Source organism: Halyomorpha halys, unplaced genomic scaffold (assembly GCF_000696795.3).
Source record: "Halyomorpha halys isolate HHAL.00 unplaced genomic scaffold, Hhal_1.1 Scaffold2901.1, whole genome shotgun sequence".
Classification (NCBI taxonomy): Eukaryota; Metazoa; Arthropoda; class Insecta; order Hemiptera; family Pentatomidae; genus Halyomorpha; species Halyomorpha halys.
The window spans coordinates 24670-43264 of NW_027106771.1; the positions used below are offsets into that span (position 1 = coordinate 24670).

Genomic DNA, 18595 nt, shown 5'->3' on the forward strand with positions numbered 1-18595 from the left:
AAACATTATAATCATGAATTATCTTTTCTCAAAATTTTATTTTGATTAAATATTATTACTGTTACTAGACCAACGGTTATGCAAGGAGGTGATTTTATATGAATATAAAATAAATAACATACCAATATTTTTTGGATATATCATTTTTTTTATTATATTTTACAGATAAATCAGAAAAATATAAGTTCTTTTTCTATTACATTACTGTTAACAGTTTGAGAAAATATCATGAAAGGAAAATATTTTTAAAAAATAATATAAAATAAAAAGGTACTACCATACCTATAAGAATCCCAAGGTGAAGTAAGATTTTGATCCAAGAAAAATTAAAACAAGCATTTCAATCACAATCACAAGTTTGTCAACAACAAATAAAATAGTAATTATTTGAATAAATTAAGAAAACAATTGGTTGGAAATACTTATGATCTCATTACATATGAGGCACACAAAACAATGATATGAGCTCAATCTCTGTATATTATCAGAAGTTAATAAAGCAAAAAAAAAAACTTTTCATCTGTTCCAGTGGTGCTGGGACGACAAACTCTCTGAGCCCTAGGAGCTCTTTTCCACTAACATCTGCTTCTGTGGTTTCACATTATAAACAAGGTTTATCTATATCAACTATTTCTTTTATTCAAATAACAGGTACTGATGACTTGTTGGTTTCACACTTCTAAATCTGGGCAGTTATGTTACCCATAAGGGAAAATATTTTCCCAGAATAAATATTTTTTTTCATCCATTCTTGATTAAATAAAATTATTGGTGATAGAAGAAGCAATTGAAAAGATAGAATTTTTAAGAATGTCAGGGATACTTTAGGGTCTTTACACTTCAGATATACAAGTTCAAGTGAAGCAAGTTACATTAAAGTTTGAAATTGTGTCAAAATTGGTTAACACAGGTACAAGTTTAAAAATGAAGATCGACTCCCCTATATTGAGAAAACAAACCATCCTACACCGCATTGCAAATGTATTCATAAAATACCATAACAAGAGTGGTACTTAAGAGACACAACCTTATTCCTGGCAAAAAGAAAGCTGCATCCAAAGCCAATGATTCCATGCCAAAGTAGAATGACATCAACCAAGAGAGGCCATTTGTAGCAGAAGTGGTTGAGGCATCACTGTAGTAACTTCAAGTCTGCCCCAAACAGGACTGGGGGAGGGAGGAGAGTGGTTGAATTTTATTTTGTTGTAGCCCAAAGAATGAGAACTTGATGCACATACTCTGGTTAGAGTAGTTTGGTTACCTGTAGGATAACCCCCTCCTCTTCCCTCTCTTCCATATATCATAAAAGTTTAAGTAGGGGGGGAGGGTAAACTAAAAACAAAAAAAGACATCAACCCATGAGGAAATAAAAAGCTTGTGTATATCAATGAATGGCATCATTGGTGGAATTTTAATGATGACATTAGACTTCAGGTAAACTTATGAATGAGACTTCTGCTATATTTTTTACCATTTTTGCACAAATTGTCTCATGACTCCTTTCCTTCAACTCACCAATTAAAAGAGCCAGATTCAATATAAAAAAAACCTTTAATCAATGTGAACTACTGCACCATTTACATTTGTGTTAATTTTTTTTAAGTACAGAATATAGATTTTTTATATATATATTTTTTTTAGGCAGTAACAATAAACTATATGTTAAGTTTTCTTATGAATGGTATTATTTCTGTTTTGTTTAAAAACTACCAAACTTAATTAGTTAAAATTTGAGAAATAAATTTAAACTCTAATTTTAGAAAAGTAAGTTCATTTGTTGTTGACAAAAGCTTATATGCACATTACAAGAACTAATTTTTATTTTTTACTATTAAAATTGTATTATCAATATATTTTGAAACATTGTTACATATTAAATCTTCAATAACTCTAATCTAGTTCATCCAACATAAGCCAGGTACTTATTAATCAGTTATATTGATTAAAGAGCATTTTAAATTTTATTCATAAACAAAAAAAAAATTAGTAAAATATTATTTTTTAAAAAAATAATTGGAATATAGTCCAGGTGCGGTTAAATAAAAACTAAAATAGTGATAACAATTTTAATTGAGCTGTGTCGCCACATTGCAGCACTTCCTCAGGGCTAAAAAATATACAAACACTTAAATGATGTAAACATATGTGAAACAAAGTAAATGAAAAATTAAAAGGATATATAATGAAACTTAAAAATTAAATACGAATAATAAAAAGTTATACACAATAAATGAAAACGTAAATACTAACAGATAAAAAGAAGAAATTATAAACTAAGAGATGGAAAAGGGGGGATAAGAATAAAATAAAAAATAAAGGAAGAAAATGAACGAGACAGAGTTCATACCTGTTTTGACAGAAGTCAAAGTCAGAATAAACTGTTTGTATTTGCTGAGAAAAACTGGACTATAATTCAACCTGATACCACACTTAACCTCACCTCATTTCTTTCAGCGTTAGAACTTTGCTGTAATTCTGGTTACCTGACCTTCCATGATAAATTTTACTACCAGATTAGCAGACTTGCCATGTGGAACTGCCTTGCTCCTGATATCTTTAATATTGTTCTGAATGACCTCCTCGAATCCATAATACCTTCATTCTCACAAGACATTTTCATTAAGAAGTACGTGGATGATCTCTTCAGTGTTCTCAATTCTGACAGAATCCCTGAAATTCTATCAGCCTTTAACTCCTACCACCCTCGTCCTTGGTTTACTGTAGAAGGTGAATTTGACCATTCCATCCCTTTTCTTAACCTAATTATTATCAGAAATCCCAATGGCTCCCTATTTACTGACTGGTTACCAAATCTACCAATCTACCTATTCTGGCAGACTCCTCAACTTTTTTTCTCAACACCCTTATCACCAAATTATAAATGTTTCTGAGAACCTTATCCACCAATCCTTTTCTCATTCTGACCCTCAATTTCTCCAGACCAACATACAATGTATTAAACAGATCCTATTCAACAAGAATTTACCTCATGAAGAGACAAACAAACTCCTTGATTCTTACATTAACCGAGTTACTTCAGTTCCTCCTGTTCTCAACTCTTCTCTACCTCTTTTTCAGTATAGGTCCCTTCCGTATATCCCCATTCTTTCTGACAATATACAAAAATCCTTACGATTCCTTATTCCCACCCTACGTCTTGGCTTGAAGTCCAACAACAAAATTTCCTATCTTTTTTCCAAATTAAAAGACCCCATTCCTTTTTTACACCATTCCAATATAGTTTACTGGAACCTTGTTCTACCCCATGTTGCAATTCCTTCTATATCGGCGAAACTAAGAATCAACTTAAGAACCGCATTTCCCAGCATAAAACCTCTATGAACTCCTGTAACCCATTTGCCTGTAAATTGTCACACTTTAAACCTCAATCATGCTTTTAATTTCAATAATACTTCAATTCTTGCTACTGTCCCTAACCATAAAAAATGTCTCATCTTGAAGTCCATTCAGATAAATTTAACAGAGAATTCCGACAATCATAAAGTCGATAAGGACTGCATCTCCCTAACATACCGAAACATTTTAAACCTTATAAAACCCCTATAATGCTTCTTTTCTCTATATCCTGCATTTCAGATGCCCACTTTCCAGTCATGTCTTTTATTCTTTTTTTGTTTTCTAAATTCTCACCCCATACTTAATTTAATTATATTTTATGGTTACTTTTCTTTCTTTTTTCGTTTATATTTATGTATCTTATATTTAATTTATATTCATATGTTACTTCCAACTTAAGTATACTTACATTAATTACTTTATTATTAATTTTTCTATTATATAATTTATATCCCTCCGTACCTCCATTCATTTGATATATTTCTATCAGTGTACATTTAAATATATATTTATATATTATATTTCTTCTGCCCTATTAACCTAATTTTAATATTTTCTTTAATTTCTTACACTGTTCCTTTAAAATTATTTTCAAATGTAACGTTTTAATTGCCAATTCCCACTCCTCCCAATACAAACACTGTATTGACTTCTGTCAAAACAGGTATGAATTTTGTCTCGTTCATTTTCTTCCCTTATTATTATCTCCCTTTTTCCATCTTTTAGCTTGCACTTTCTTTTATATTTCTTCTTTTTATCTGATACTATTTCAATTTTCATTTATTGTTTATAATTTTTCATTTTTCTCATTTAATTTTTACGTTTCATTGTATAGCCTTGTAATTTTCCATTTACTTTTTTATTTATCATAAGTGTTTGTATCTTTTTTAGCCCTGACAAAGCCCTGCAACGATAGCTCAATTAAAATAGTTATCACTATTTGAGTTTTTATTTGACCGCATCCTAACCATATTCAATTAATTATTACACATGGTCAATCAGCGATCTGCCAGTATTATTATTAATTTTTTTTTTTTTTTATCATCCTTCATTTCTCCTTCTTTACAAGAACAAATCATTGGAATACAGCAAAAAATACTAGACATGGCCAAAAAAGATAAGTAATTGTGCTGTTAGGTTTTTAAATTTATCTTAATGAAAAAATACTTACTAAGGAATTTTTTGAAATTAGTAATCAGACTTCTAACAAGTTTATCAAACATTATTGTTCCACCATCAGTTCTGAACCCTGTTGAAGCATAGAACCCTTCAAGAGGCATACACGTGACCAGAACAGGTAAAACAGAACTAAACGATGTTACTTCAGCTGTAAAAGATTTATTATTATTATTATTATTCGGTTTTTCTCGCTATTGCGGGGTGAATATATGAGATGGGGGACCTAGAAGTCCAACCACCTTCATATTTTGTTTATTTATTTATTTTCAAATACTTAAAACTTTTCGCACTATACGAGCTGTGTCTAAGAGAACCGACTGTTGAGCCTCTCTTAATACATCAACAGGCACTCCCAAAGCATTCATGCCTACCACTGTCGATTTTGGTACGAGGCCATTGGTGGATATTATGATTGGAGTTGTGGTAACTCCCTCCAAATGATACAGTTCCTTTAATTCAATCGCCAATTCCTGATATTTCCTTAGTTTTTCTCCTACAGTAGAGTTTATATTATTATTGTTTGGGATTACAACATCAATAAATTCTGCTTTCTTTTATCTTAGATCAATAAGGAGGATATCTGGTGTATGAAGTATGCCTTCAACTGCATTGTAAGACACACTTCATTTTTTGTTTGCTGGTTGGGTTGAAGTGGACTGTATAAATGAAAAATGAATATGGTTAAATGAGAAATAATTCTATTGTTTATGTTACAATGGTGTGGTGGGTGGCCGAAAGGAAACATTATGATTAAATGTTTAGTAAAATTTTGAATGCTGGGCTATGGAATTGTAGATATAAAATTGAGGTGGTTGATAATGATTGCCAAGTGGTGGTGAATGTTAATTATTGGTAGGTTGACTTACTCCATGGTTCTTTCCTCCCTCTGCATCTCTAATCCCCTCTCCTCTCTACTGCTGGGAACAACTCCAAGAGTTTTACTCACTCATGGTGGATTCCTGATGTCAGAGACAAAGAAAATGATGAACTGCTTCTCAAGACAAGATGGCTCTCTCACACTCTGGCTTGCTTCTCTTACTGCCAAGAGCGTTGGAGGAGGCAAGCTTTTGATGCTGGCCACATGGGCGCTACTGGTCCAAAGCCTTTCTGATTCACCTTTCCGTTGCCATAGGTTACCTGAACATCTGGTTTATTATGGCGTACTGTATGATTCGCAATTATTGATTCATCCCAATAGAGCTTGAGAGGACCTTTTTTGAGGAGTCTATTTGGGTGGTACTTGTAGTATGGGCTCTTATTTTCAATTAAGTTGTACTTTATTGCCAGTTCCTGATGCAAAATTTTGGCCAATTTCCGCCAAAAGCCAACACTCCACATCCACCTGTGATATGTTGGATTGATTCCAGTGTTACCGACCATAATCGACACTTATCCGATGCTGTTGTGTCTTTTAGCACATGCTTCCTATATGATCTGGTGGCAATAACCTGATCTTGGATTGCAACCACGAATCCCTCTGTCTCAGAGAATAGCCTTTCAGCTGTTAGCCATTCAACTGATCTTTCTTTGTCTATGGAGGCTTCATTCAGTTGGCTGTAGAATCTCCTATGCAGAGACTTGCTTTTCCATTCCGCCAGTGTTTCCTTTTCTGAAACAATGTTCAGTTCATCCACTTAGCTCAGGTTCAGGGCAGTCAGACCATAATCCATTGTAACGATTGTCTGATAAACACTAGTGGTTTTTGAATGGAAATATTGTCTTAGGGATAATTCTTGCTTGTGGCACACTTCTTCAATATTTATGAGTCCTCGTTCTCCTTCTTTCCTGGATAAGTAGAGTCTGGATTTGGATAATATGGGATGGTGGACCAGCTCTTGTGTGAGTGTCGTTCTTACAAGACGATCTATTTCTTGAAGGCTGGTATTTGACCACTATAATATACCAAAGCTGTAGCTTAGCGCTGGTATGACCCAAGTCAATTATTATTATTATTATTGTAAGAAGTATTAAAATATTTTATATTATAACCTGAATACTTTCTTATTTTAGTTTTAGTATTTTAAGTTAACCAGCCAATCTGGAACCAGTTCTAAATAAATTAACTATTGTTATAAATGAGATAAGAGAAATATTACTTTATGCAACCTCCTCTTTTCTAGTAGTGGTAGTCCAGTCAACTGAGCATGCACAGTACAGGATTTGGGAGGGAAAACATGTAACACACATGCTCTATATAGTCAGAAGTAGTTGTTTAAACAGACCTAGTGGAGAGAACAGTAAGGGGTTGGCGGGAGAAGGTTTTACCACTGTGCATCTCCCTCCTCCCTTTATTCACAGGTAAACTCATCTTGGATGCACTAAACTTATAGTTGAATTTTAGTATTGATACTTATATTTATCATTATTTAGATTGTTGAGATATTGTACAATTTTAATTTTAATTAATTAATTTTGTTCATTTTTTTTTTTTTTTTATAAAAACATATAATTCTTTCAATTTACACTAGTTATTTTACCTATAATTTTTATGACTCATAACTCATGTAATCTCTGTTCCAATTTTCACATATCAATTGACTAATGCATATAATAGTAAACAAAAATAGAATAGACTGCATTTTGATTATTTTCCTCAACATTAATAGAACAGCTGACACAATCCATCAAAAATGTATGTTTTAAATGACTCAAGACATTTTTTTATCTTGATGCAGCTGTTATGACTGTAAATAAACTGCTAAGTATTTTAACTTGGTGAGATGGTGAAAGTAGTACAAAATAGTACTTAAAACAATGTATTGAGGCATAGGTTTTCTGTATATACTGTCAAATATACAATAGAACTAACCTTGTAGGGCCTGGTACAATGAAGGTCTCTGTTTTAATTCAATATTAATAAGTGGACTACTTTACTTCAGCTCCAGGTCTATAACTAGGACATAGATAACCAGTAAGTAAAGTAAACATAATTAGGGAATTATGTCAACTATAATCTGCAGGAAAAGTACCCCAATAAGTAGTAGAAACGTAATTATAAATAAAAGCTTTTTAGCTTGGCTCTAGACAGAGATACATATTTTACTTCACCTTATATATTCAGACATATGTTCTATGACAGAACACAATGTAATGGGATTTCAAAGGTTAAAATAAACAGTTGCCTCTGATTTCTTCAAATCATTTCTAATTTTAAAATTTAGTATAAAAAAAATTCCAGAAGACCCAACAAAAATATACCTGTGCTAGCATATTTTTGATAGTCTTTACTTTCATCTATAGCATTAATACCCAAAACAAAAATGAGAAGACTATCAAATAAATTTACAATATTAAGTTTTTTCTCATTTACATATAGACCTACAAGAAAAAATAAATTATCATATTGCTACTTTTTTTTTAATAGACACTATATAAGTTGTGCTGTAGAATGCAGTTATATTGTGATAACCCTACTAGTGTTGCAAAAGTATGAAGCAGGACCATACTAGCGTTGCAAAAGTATGTAGCAGGACCCTACTAGCGTTGCAAAAGTATTTAGCAGGACCATACTAAATAAAGAAACCCCAGTTCACAGCAATATTTTTGGAATACAACTAATTCCAAATAGAATGTTTATAGATGTACCAGTATTATAACAAAGTAGTGATATCTTCCCTTAAAAGATGAAATGAAAAACATTAATGGCTCCCTAAATAAATTTCTTTCAACGGAATATCTCTTCCACTCCCTTTTGTTGGCCTTTTCCAAACCTTCATTTTATGTTAAATTATAATATTTTTTTTGTATCACGAGATATCATACAACTGTTTTACTTTATTTTATTTTATTTAACCTCGATGATCCATTGAAAAAAAAAAGAATTTGATGAGTTATTAACATTGGTAAACCAATAACCGACTGAAGCAAATTACAAAACTTATTTTATATGAAACTTTAAAAAAATATTAAATATTTCCTTACGTGCAACAAAATTAATTCGAAGACATGGACATATTTTATAGGCTTTTTTCCAGGCACTAGCACACACAAATCTCCTAGTGTTTTCTACATAATCATTACGAGTAAACAAGATATTTAGTTCTCTTAATGTCCCATGCCTTAAACATCCAAGATATAATAATGATTCACCTAAAATATAAAAAATTATCAAGACTTAACAAGCTAAAAAAATTGAAAAGTAATTGCAATAATTCAGATCATTGCAATATAAAAAAAGAGTGGCAATTATAATTGAAAAGTATTAATACTGGAGTTAGTAGAAATAAAAAAATCTTTTTTTTTTCATTCTATCATTTTCATATTACCATTCAAAACTAAGCTTTGGTAGTCGTAAAGCAAATAGGTCTACTAGCTCAAAAATCGTGTTTTGACTTTTCCAGTTTTCATGATGAAACTTCCATTTAGTGATAATTAGTTTCATCCTACAATCTCTAATCTATTAGCAATTATTAGCATTGGTTTCATAAAATAGAACTAATATTTTAACTTCTGATGATTCATCAAAATCTTGAGTTAAATGACCAATAAGTATGTAATAATAAAATATTGGTCAAGTGGTTTAAAAATAAGTCAAGCTTATAGTAACATAATTAATATATATTTGATCCACTGTACTCTAGTATAGGGCAAAAAGTAATTACAATTACTAATTAAAATCAAATGTAATACTGATAACTTTGGTTCAACTATTCATTAAGTAATTGAAATTATTGATTTTATATCCTAGTTTCAAATTACAGTAATTCTAATTGCAATTACTTTTTGCCCATCTCAGCTGCACTCCAACTCCTTTGGGAAAAGTTGCTGTGCAATACAATCCTTAATATGATGGACCTATTAAAAAACTAAAAATCTAAGTTATAATAGTCTGAAGCTAACTCTAAAAACATTCATTTAGCTACTGGATACTTTGAAATTGTAATTAATAAAAATAAACCTATTATTTATTGAAATAAAAGTATTTACATATGTGTTTGTATGTGTAGATATGTGCATACACATTAATTCCCAAAACCTTATTCATTTCTACCTTTTATTTTTTCACAATAATCTATTCTAAATAGTTTTCTTACAAATTGATTGACAATTCTTAAGGATTTAATTGCTTATTTAAATCTAGCGTTTTATTAATCTCAAAAAGTAATAATTATCCAATATATCAGTATCGAATAATAGGGATAAGAAATGATGTTTAAAAAATAGTTGTAACAACTCACCAGATTGATGGGTAGGGAGTACAGACTGTCACGATGATATAATTGGAAAAATAAAAATCCAAGCCAAGACAATCGGGAAACTGAGAAGCAAAATTTTGTGGCAAACGTGTAGATCCATCATAAAGTAATAGTAAGCTAAATTAAGCAGGAATTTAAGAAAACAAAGTCATTAAATATATCTATCAATTAATCTAACCAAGAATATGTTAAAAATTTTAAGAATAATAATTGGGAGCTTCAAATTGTAATCACCAATTAACAACTTCCCGCCAATCTAAACTTGCACTTTTTCTGATCTTATTACAGGAAGTAAGGCTATTATTATTCCAAAGAGGTACAAGTGAGAATTTAAATAAATATGTGTTAGTAGTGGATACTTAATAAACAGAAGACCGTTGAGAAGTGAAGGTAGTGAAAAACACAAATAGGTTTGACTTATTTGTGTATATTAAGAAGGTAGATTAAAATATAAAACGCATTAAATTCAAAATATACATACATATTATTTTTAAAAAAATACAAAAGATTTCCTAACAGTTCAAAATATCCTAAGGATTGTTATGAAGGATTAACGTTTAAAGTTTATCCTTTCAAAAATTTGGTAAAATAACAATTCCAGTCAGGAAAATTTACACAAACGTGATTACATTATCTACCTATTATAAACATTACCTCACATTTCAAGGAAAATTCTTCATTATTGATGATGTAACTTTAACCCTACAAACATCTTCCACGGGGACATGCACAAAAGAATCTACCTTTAAAATCTATCTTGGGTACAAATTTGCCTCCCCTAATTATTTTGAGCACTGGCATTCGCAAAAGATATGGATAATTTTATTCAGTCAAAAGTAATTTTGTGACATTAGCTTTCTGGAAACTCTAATACCCGAAAGGATGATTCATTCTTGGGAGAACTCCTATGTGTCACAAAGGATCGCCAATTTGTTTAAGCAAGGCAAAGAAGTTTGTGACACAGTTCTCGTTGAGGCTTAAATGGCTTCACTTCATCTTCAGGGCTCAAAAGTTCGGCTAAATTGTCTAGGCCGTTTATAATGCTAATCTCGGCTTATTAATTACATGTGCGCATGATACTGGCTTACTGGTATTGACTATAGGCAGGTATGTTCTGCTCTAATATACGCTGAAGTTCTTATTTCACTTTATATTGACGATTTTCCTCGACTGAATGTTGCCACACTTAAGCGAATACTGTCCTGAAGTAACAATGTGTTCCATCTTGGAAAATGGTGTATCCGGGTAGATGTTATTCCTGAAAAAAAGCTGAAGAAGATTGGAATGAGGTCATTCACAACCAAATTGTTTTGTATAAATCATCTTCCTTTTCAAAAGAGGAATTTGATCTTCCACGTTTTTTTAAAAATAACATTTGGGAAAATAATGCTGATAATTCTTTTCCTTATCATCTGGGTAAGGAGAGTATTGTAAACGAATCAAATTGTTGAATGTTCGATATACTTTTATTTTTAACGGATCTATATGTTTCAGAGCACCATGGATGTGAAAAACCCATGTACAACCAATGATCTGTGTTGTGCTTATCTCTGTTCATCTAAGATCGGTCGATTTTCCAGCGATTTTCCAGCACAGGATTTCCCTGGCGCCTGTTTACCAAGTAGGGTACACAATTTTATTCTGTGCAAATAAAAATAACCATTGGAAAGGTTACTAAATTCTTTATAAAACCCAAAATACCATTTAAATCGGAGCAGCATTAGGAAAGATATGGCATATTAAAGTTTGGACCCATTAATCCTATGACTTCAGAATTTTTGAAGGAAATATTTTCTCTCCAGGAAATTGTTTGTTCTTTATATATTAAGCTTTTGAGGTGAAAAGAAACTTCCTTGTAGGTTATTATCAATACTCTATATTGTACTATGTTTCGGGGTGTTTCCCCATCTTCTAGTACTATTATTTCTAAAATGTAACATTTTGATATTTATGTACATAATTAAAACTAATATAAAATAAATACAAATATATGCAGGGGTAACATCCAAAATACTTGAAACCAGAATAAAACATTAAGAACATAAACTGCACTATATCTACCGTAAAATTCTATTATTTTGATTTATTAGCTTTACAAAGAATTCAAAATATATATCTTCCAAAAAATTTCAAATATTCGTTTGAAAAATAAATTATGGAGTAAAATAAACTTTAAAAAAACTATAGAACCTTATCAAATCAATATCAGTAAGTACTGGTTTTAGAAACCAAAAGTTGTAAGGAAAGTAATGTGAGTAATAAACCCGAATTTTTTTTCTTTTTTTATTATAGTGACAAACTAGAATAAAATAATAGTATTCGACATGCAGATAGATATGAGACAATGAAAAAAAATGGCTTTGCTCACCTTGACTTCCAGCTATGTATCTGTACTCTACACTCAATATTTCCAAATACTCCAGGTTATGATATGCAACATGTAGTACCAAAGATTGCATTATCTTGGGTATGGTGTAATCAGTTCGCATTACGAAGCAGAAAAACATATAATTCATCATAATTTCGTCCAACTCAGTTCTGTAAGCAATGTATGGGTCCTCCTCTGTTCTTTCTGAAATAAAAATAAACATTGAATAAATCTAATATAAAAATTATAGTAATTAATCCCTACTCGTTTGTAAGGAGTGAAATCAAATGAATGATTAATGAATGAATTAATCTCTGCTCGTTTGCAAGGAGTGAAATCGAATGAATGATTTTCTATTTATAATGTTGTTAATAGATGACCATAGATTAATGTGAGGAGAAGATGATCAGGGGAGGGGAGGTTTTGGTCAGCAAAAAAAAAAGACCTGATGAAGGCCTGAAATTCGGGTCGATACGGCGACACAAATAAATAATTTTATAAAAGGAAGATGGTCTGGATGCGGTCAAATAAAAATTCAAATAGTGATTAAACTATTTATATTGAGCCAGCGTTTCGCCCCACGTTTCAGGGCTACATCAGAGTTAAAAAAGATGTTAACACTTAAATAATGTAAACATAAGGGAAACAAAGTAAATGAAAAATTAAAAGGATATACAATGAAACTTCAAAATTAAATGCGAATAATAAAAGTTTATAGACAATAAATGAAAACTGAAATAATAACAGATAAAAAGAAGAAACATAAAAGAAAGTACAAACGAAGAGAAAGAACTAAGAAATTATATATTAAAAATAAAATTATAAATGTACACGGATAGAATATACAGAAGAAACAAAGTTGGCTCAATTTAAATAGTTTTATGACTATTTGAGTTTTTCTTTGACCTCGACCGGACCCATCTTCCATTTACTATTACACACGGTCAATCAGCGATCTTCCAAATAAGTTTGTGTTTTTTGCTGAGCGAACCATTTCCTCAGATTTTCTATTTAGTTTCATCAAATAAAATGTTCATAAAAAATTATTTTGAAGCCTGACGTCAAATTATAATTGTTTAGAATAATTAGATTGTGTGTTAAAATTTATTTTTCATTATGTAGATAATATGGGCCGTTATGATGTTCCGGGATGCAAAAGCTTACAGAAAAACATTGTTTAAGATTTTTATTAAATGGATTAAAAATGTATATTTGTACCCAAAGCAAATAAACCTTTAGTTCCCACTTAAGAAGACGAACCTTTTATTTTATTATCCTATTAAATATTTACCATTATTAGTTTTTATAGGAAGCGCTCCAGCAGAGAAGAAATACCACAAATGCAAAGCCCTTAGTGAAAGACCACAGCAAATACTGATAGAGAGTAGAAGCCTTAAACCATCCTCTATGAGCAGTAAAGTATTTTCGGCTGATATCCAATTCAAATGTTTCTGCTCCCTGCACAAATGGTTAATTTTTTTATCCAGAGAAAAAGCATTTCTACTATTCAATGTTTTACCTGAAACAACTCGTTAGGATTTCAAAAATATGTAGTTTCGATTGATGGTCGAACCAATTGAGGCAGTAAAGGCTATCATTTAACATAAGATTATTAATTATGATTTTGTTGTGTGACGCCTTAAACTTGTGGATTGCAGACAGCAAGTACTAAAAAAAAAAAAAAATGAATAGAATGTTAAACCAAGAAAAAAAAGAATAATGTAGAAAGCATACTAGTTACGAACCCTCCTGAGTTGCCTAAGATAAACCATATCAGGTTTGGCTCGAGTACTACGACATGTCCATATAAATTTGGCTAGTTCGGTTGGGAAGGAATGTCTGCCATAAATCAGTGGAAAATACACAATTTCATGACAATTCATAATAGTTGCGTGCCTTCTTGCATCACCAAATTTTGATTCAATCCTTTTTAGGATAAACTATTTAGTCAAAATCAGAATACCAAGTTTATAGTAAATTAAGAAAAAAAAAGGGGGGTATTTACAAATTATTATACAATGTTTTATAATTACCAAATTGATAATTCTAACAACCTAAAACTAAGCCCTAGAAGAATAGGATGAATAACATTTTTTCTTGATAAAGCATTGTCTATCAAAGAAATATATCAATACCATCCGTTTATTTCAAAAATATATATGTACTTTTTCAAAAATTTTAAATTAGTTTTTGTAAAATTTTGTCTTATCCTAACCTATATAGTGTTGAATATCACACGAAAAAATATGAAATATACTGTTAAATGACACCCACCCCTCATCTCTAGCTAAATTACGTACCTAAGTAAAATATTTAATATTCTTTTCTACCATGTAATGTACAGCAAGAGATGTATTATGATCTACTGTGGATAACCACATAAAAATAATTTGATGAGACTTACGGGGCGACAGCCGTAATTTCTCTAAGGATGGTAACCTCGTCCTACCGGGTACTATTCCTGCAGATACGAAGGAAGTATGTAGGCCCGGCAGGTAGCAAGGCGTCGGTTCCCACGAAAAGATAACAGGTAGAAGAAGGAGGAGGTGACTAACAGGGGGAAACTATAAATAAGACTTCTTAAATAAAAAATGATTTGAAGAATATACTGTCATATTATTTACTATCCCAAGAAGGTACTTTATCAGCACCATCGAGGCTTTTTATGAGGTTACCTGTAATGTTTATTGTTATTTATGAAGCAACCATTCTAGATGGTGCTATTATTAAATTCAGAGGTGAGGGACCTCCTCATCGAAAGGAGGGGGAGGGAAGGTGGTATTGATTCTACTAACGATGCAAAGGCCGCTGAGAGGTACTGCCTGTAGGAATTTACTTTTCTTGTATATTCCTGTGGTAAATTTTATTTATTAAATCAAAATATTCACATTTATAATACTAATTACATGTTTATATATAACATTATAAAATTATTTACATTTTACTGAATAAATAAACACAATAAATGGCTAGAGAAAACATAGGTGGTGCTCCAAGGTGAAAGAAACTGAAGTTCGTCATCTTGGCGTGAAGCGATAACGGTGTCGGCGGCTCCAATAGTTACAGTCTAGAACAGCGGTAGCGTGTTGCTACGTTATCATTATTATTTTCCGAAAAAAAGGAACAAAAACTTTACATTTAACCGTCGATGAATTTCGCTAATAATGTTTTTTCTACCCGTGGAGCGCACCGATACTTTGAGTTCATTCCTAGAAAGTACATTAAAAATATTGGTGAACAACTCTTCAATGCTTACGAAAAGCATATGCCAAAAACTCCCAATTAATTCACTGAATCATTATTCACTTCCGGATTGTAAAGTAAATTCATTAGAGATTATTAAAACGGATATATATACGTGTTGTTTATAATCAAAATTTTATAGCTATTATAATTATTTATAACGAGTCATTAAAAAATCAACATCAAATGAAGTCTTTTGTTCAAAAAAATAAAAGGAACATTGTTAAAAGGAGGACCGAACTAGCCATCTCTCCTGGCATATCAGAATAAGATGGCCACAAAAGTAGAGAAAAGAAGGCCTTTCGCCTTTTTCCTATCACTGAGCCTCTGTTGCGCGCTTCTCGTTACTTTTCTTCCTATGTCTTCATGTGAAGCACATATCCTCAAATTCGGTACAAATTCATGAACTCAGAGATTATAAATCAGACATTCCCAAGCTGATTTCATAATAATTTTCACCGTATGCAGTGCAATTATCTGCTTCATTTTCCATTTATTCATCGAATGAGGTATCATATAGTATTGGCTCTCTTCATCTGAACTACTTAAAAAATGCTGTGTGATTGCGCTTCGTTTTCGTACTGTTACCAGATTGTCAATCTTTTTCTTTCGTTACGTTTAATTTTTCTTGTTTAGCTCTTCGCTTATTTTTAAAAATATATTATTATTCTTCCTTGCTTTTTCTTATTGCAATATGCTCTTTGGAACTCATAAGCTTACCAACTTCCTTACTATTCTTTCGAGCTTCTCTTAGTTTTATGGAGCAGAAGATTACCTTTTAGGATTTGTGAAACAGAAGATTATCTTTTAGGATTTGAGAAGCAGAAGATTATCTTTAAGGATTTGTGAAGCAGAAAATTATCTTTTAGGATTTGTGAAGGTGTTAATATTTTTTTTCATTGGATATTCCTGGTTCTAGTTCATTTTTCATATTTTCCTGGTTCAAGGTTGTTGTCAATGCACTAATATGGCCTTATTAAACCGACTTCATATGGCCATCTCTTCTTTTTGTAAGGGCGAGATGACTATATCAAAATTTAAAGAAACAAAGAGCTAGTTAGCTCATTAATTAAATTATACTGTTAATTATATTTATATAATTATATATAAATGATATATAATAAATATTATCATATTGAGGTTAGAAAACAGGTAGAAACATAAAAAGCCAATAAACACACTAAAACTCAACAATCAACCTAAAAACTAGTGTTATAGGCTGCTAAATTATCCCATTTCCAAAACATAGCATCCATTAAAATAAAAAACTTATTTATTAACTTTTCATATTTTGTTTGCTCAGAATCGTTATCGATGCCTGCTTCTGTTTGCTAGATGACTTAGCTGACTATACTGACGTAGGTTCAACGAGATGTATTGCGAAATATTTCGATTTGTCATCTTTAACGGATTTATCTTATGTATATTCAAGAAAATTTTTAGTGTTATCAGTGCTTTAATAATTAATATAAAAGAGGAGTTGAGGTATGATACAATAAGGTATAATAAGGGTCTTATATAGCCTGATATTGATGGTTCTGTTCTGCAGTTTACTTCTTAACATATGAGGCAGACCAAAGTATTTTTCCTGGGAGTAATCTTGATCTTATGCTAGCAACTTAATTTTTTTCATTGTTTAAAGAGCCAGGAAATTGAAATTATTGTTCACTTCGAAAGTATTATCGCGACACATGTATGCTGAGGCTGTTCAGGTTTCTTTCTCCTCTAGATTCTTTGACACCCTCGCATTTAGCTTCAGCATCAAGCTTAATGAACTATTATAGCTTATGTTAGTAAGGGATCTTCCAATGATCACCACATCTTCAGTATATTGCAATATCTATGTCATTTTGCTGTACATGATCCCTCTTAACACTATCAGCTCATTGCACAATATTTTGGAGATTGTTATTAAATAAAGAGGGAGGTAATGGGTTTCCTTGCCTCAATACATACCTTAACATCAAAAGGTAGTGTCATATTGTGCTGCTAAATCCACGAATAACATACAGGCCTACCGAACTATCTCATTTCAGATATCAGCCGAATATAAGAGATTTTTCTACCACGGGGCGCCGAAAACCTATACGTAGAAAACAACATAAAGTTCAAACCTATCGTACAGAGCGTTAGAAATGACCTTGCATTCAATATTCAGTAATGTAATTCCCCTATGATTTTTTTTAATTGTATTTACACAATAATTAATGATGGAGTGTAATTATTCTACGGAATAGACTATAAACACCCAAATAGTTTCATACTTCGAATTGGTATCATGGGGAGGTGTGAAGATAAAGAGGGTTGCATAGTGAACCTCACATCACGAACTCCGACTCATACATGTCCACTACCATGCTTCTGTGAACAAAGGCAAGTGTGCGCACTGGTCATATAACTCGTATAAAAGTGGATAGACCCTTAAAAATAAATTTCATATCGTAAATTACAGTAATAATGTTCACTTTTCTAATAAAAGTCAGCTACTGTTTTCCTTAATTGGTCGTAAAATAAAAACCTGTGATTATTCGGTATGATTTACATATATTGTAAATTTTACAATCTAATCAAAATAAACTGTAGTAGGCTGGTTTAACGGTGTTATCGGATCGTAGTTAAATACTTTATCTAAACCAGTAGTTCCCAAACCATAGAAGTCTGCTAATCACTACAGTGGACCATTTGCGGCCCACCCTCACTGCCGACTTGTTGCGAGTAGATCCTACCTATAAAAAATTAGCTTAAAAGTGCATTTTGAGTCACTTTTAGCATGTATGTAACACCGCTCTTGCGGACAAATGTTTGGGAACCAATGATATAGACCATACCTATACTATTCTATACATTACCTTTCCAAACTTGGGAAATCGACGGTGCAATTAAACTCTCTCTTTGTTATACGTTCAAGTTCCCAAATAGGAACAAAATCAGGTGATGGTTGCATATGGTATGCTAACCCGACAAATTCCATACCACTGCGAATAGGGGCTCCCAAGTAGCTCCCCGTATCCACGAATGTCTCATGATAGCGTAACTTTTTCTGATTCAAGACCATCTCTTCATATCTCCTCATAAACGGTGGTATATGGTCTAAATTTTCCCTTATAAAGAGACTCATTTTAGTTTATCCAACAATATAACTGAAAAGAATGACATTTAAATTTTTTATTCATTAAAAAATGCACTTGACAGCTGTTTTCGTAATGGTATATCCATTGTGATTGGTTAAGTCGTTACAAAACAATTTTAGTTT

General features: G+C 31.6%; 1 protein-coding gene across 3 annotated transcripts; it reads right to left on the bottom strand.

The window, feature by feature from the left end:
* Positions 1-4528: 4528 nt before the first annotated feature.
* LOC106691752 (uncharacterized) lies at positions 4529-18529 on the bottom strand (the record flags this gene model as incomplete). Of its 3 annotated transcripts, XM_067045087.1 has the most annotated exon segments (8): positions 4529-4684; positions 8458-8625; positions 12100-12303; positions 13391-13557; positions 13619-13767; positions 13845-14025; positions 17607-17703; positions 18192-18326. In XM_067045087.1, coding segments are annotated over 6 exon segments (982 nt in total), but the record flags the coding sequence as incomplete, so codon positions are not given.
* Positions 18530-18595: the final 66 nt, after the last annotated feature.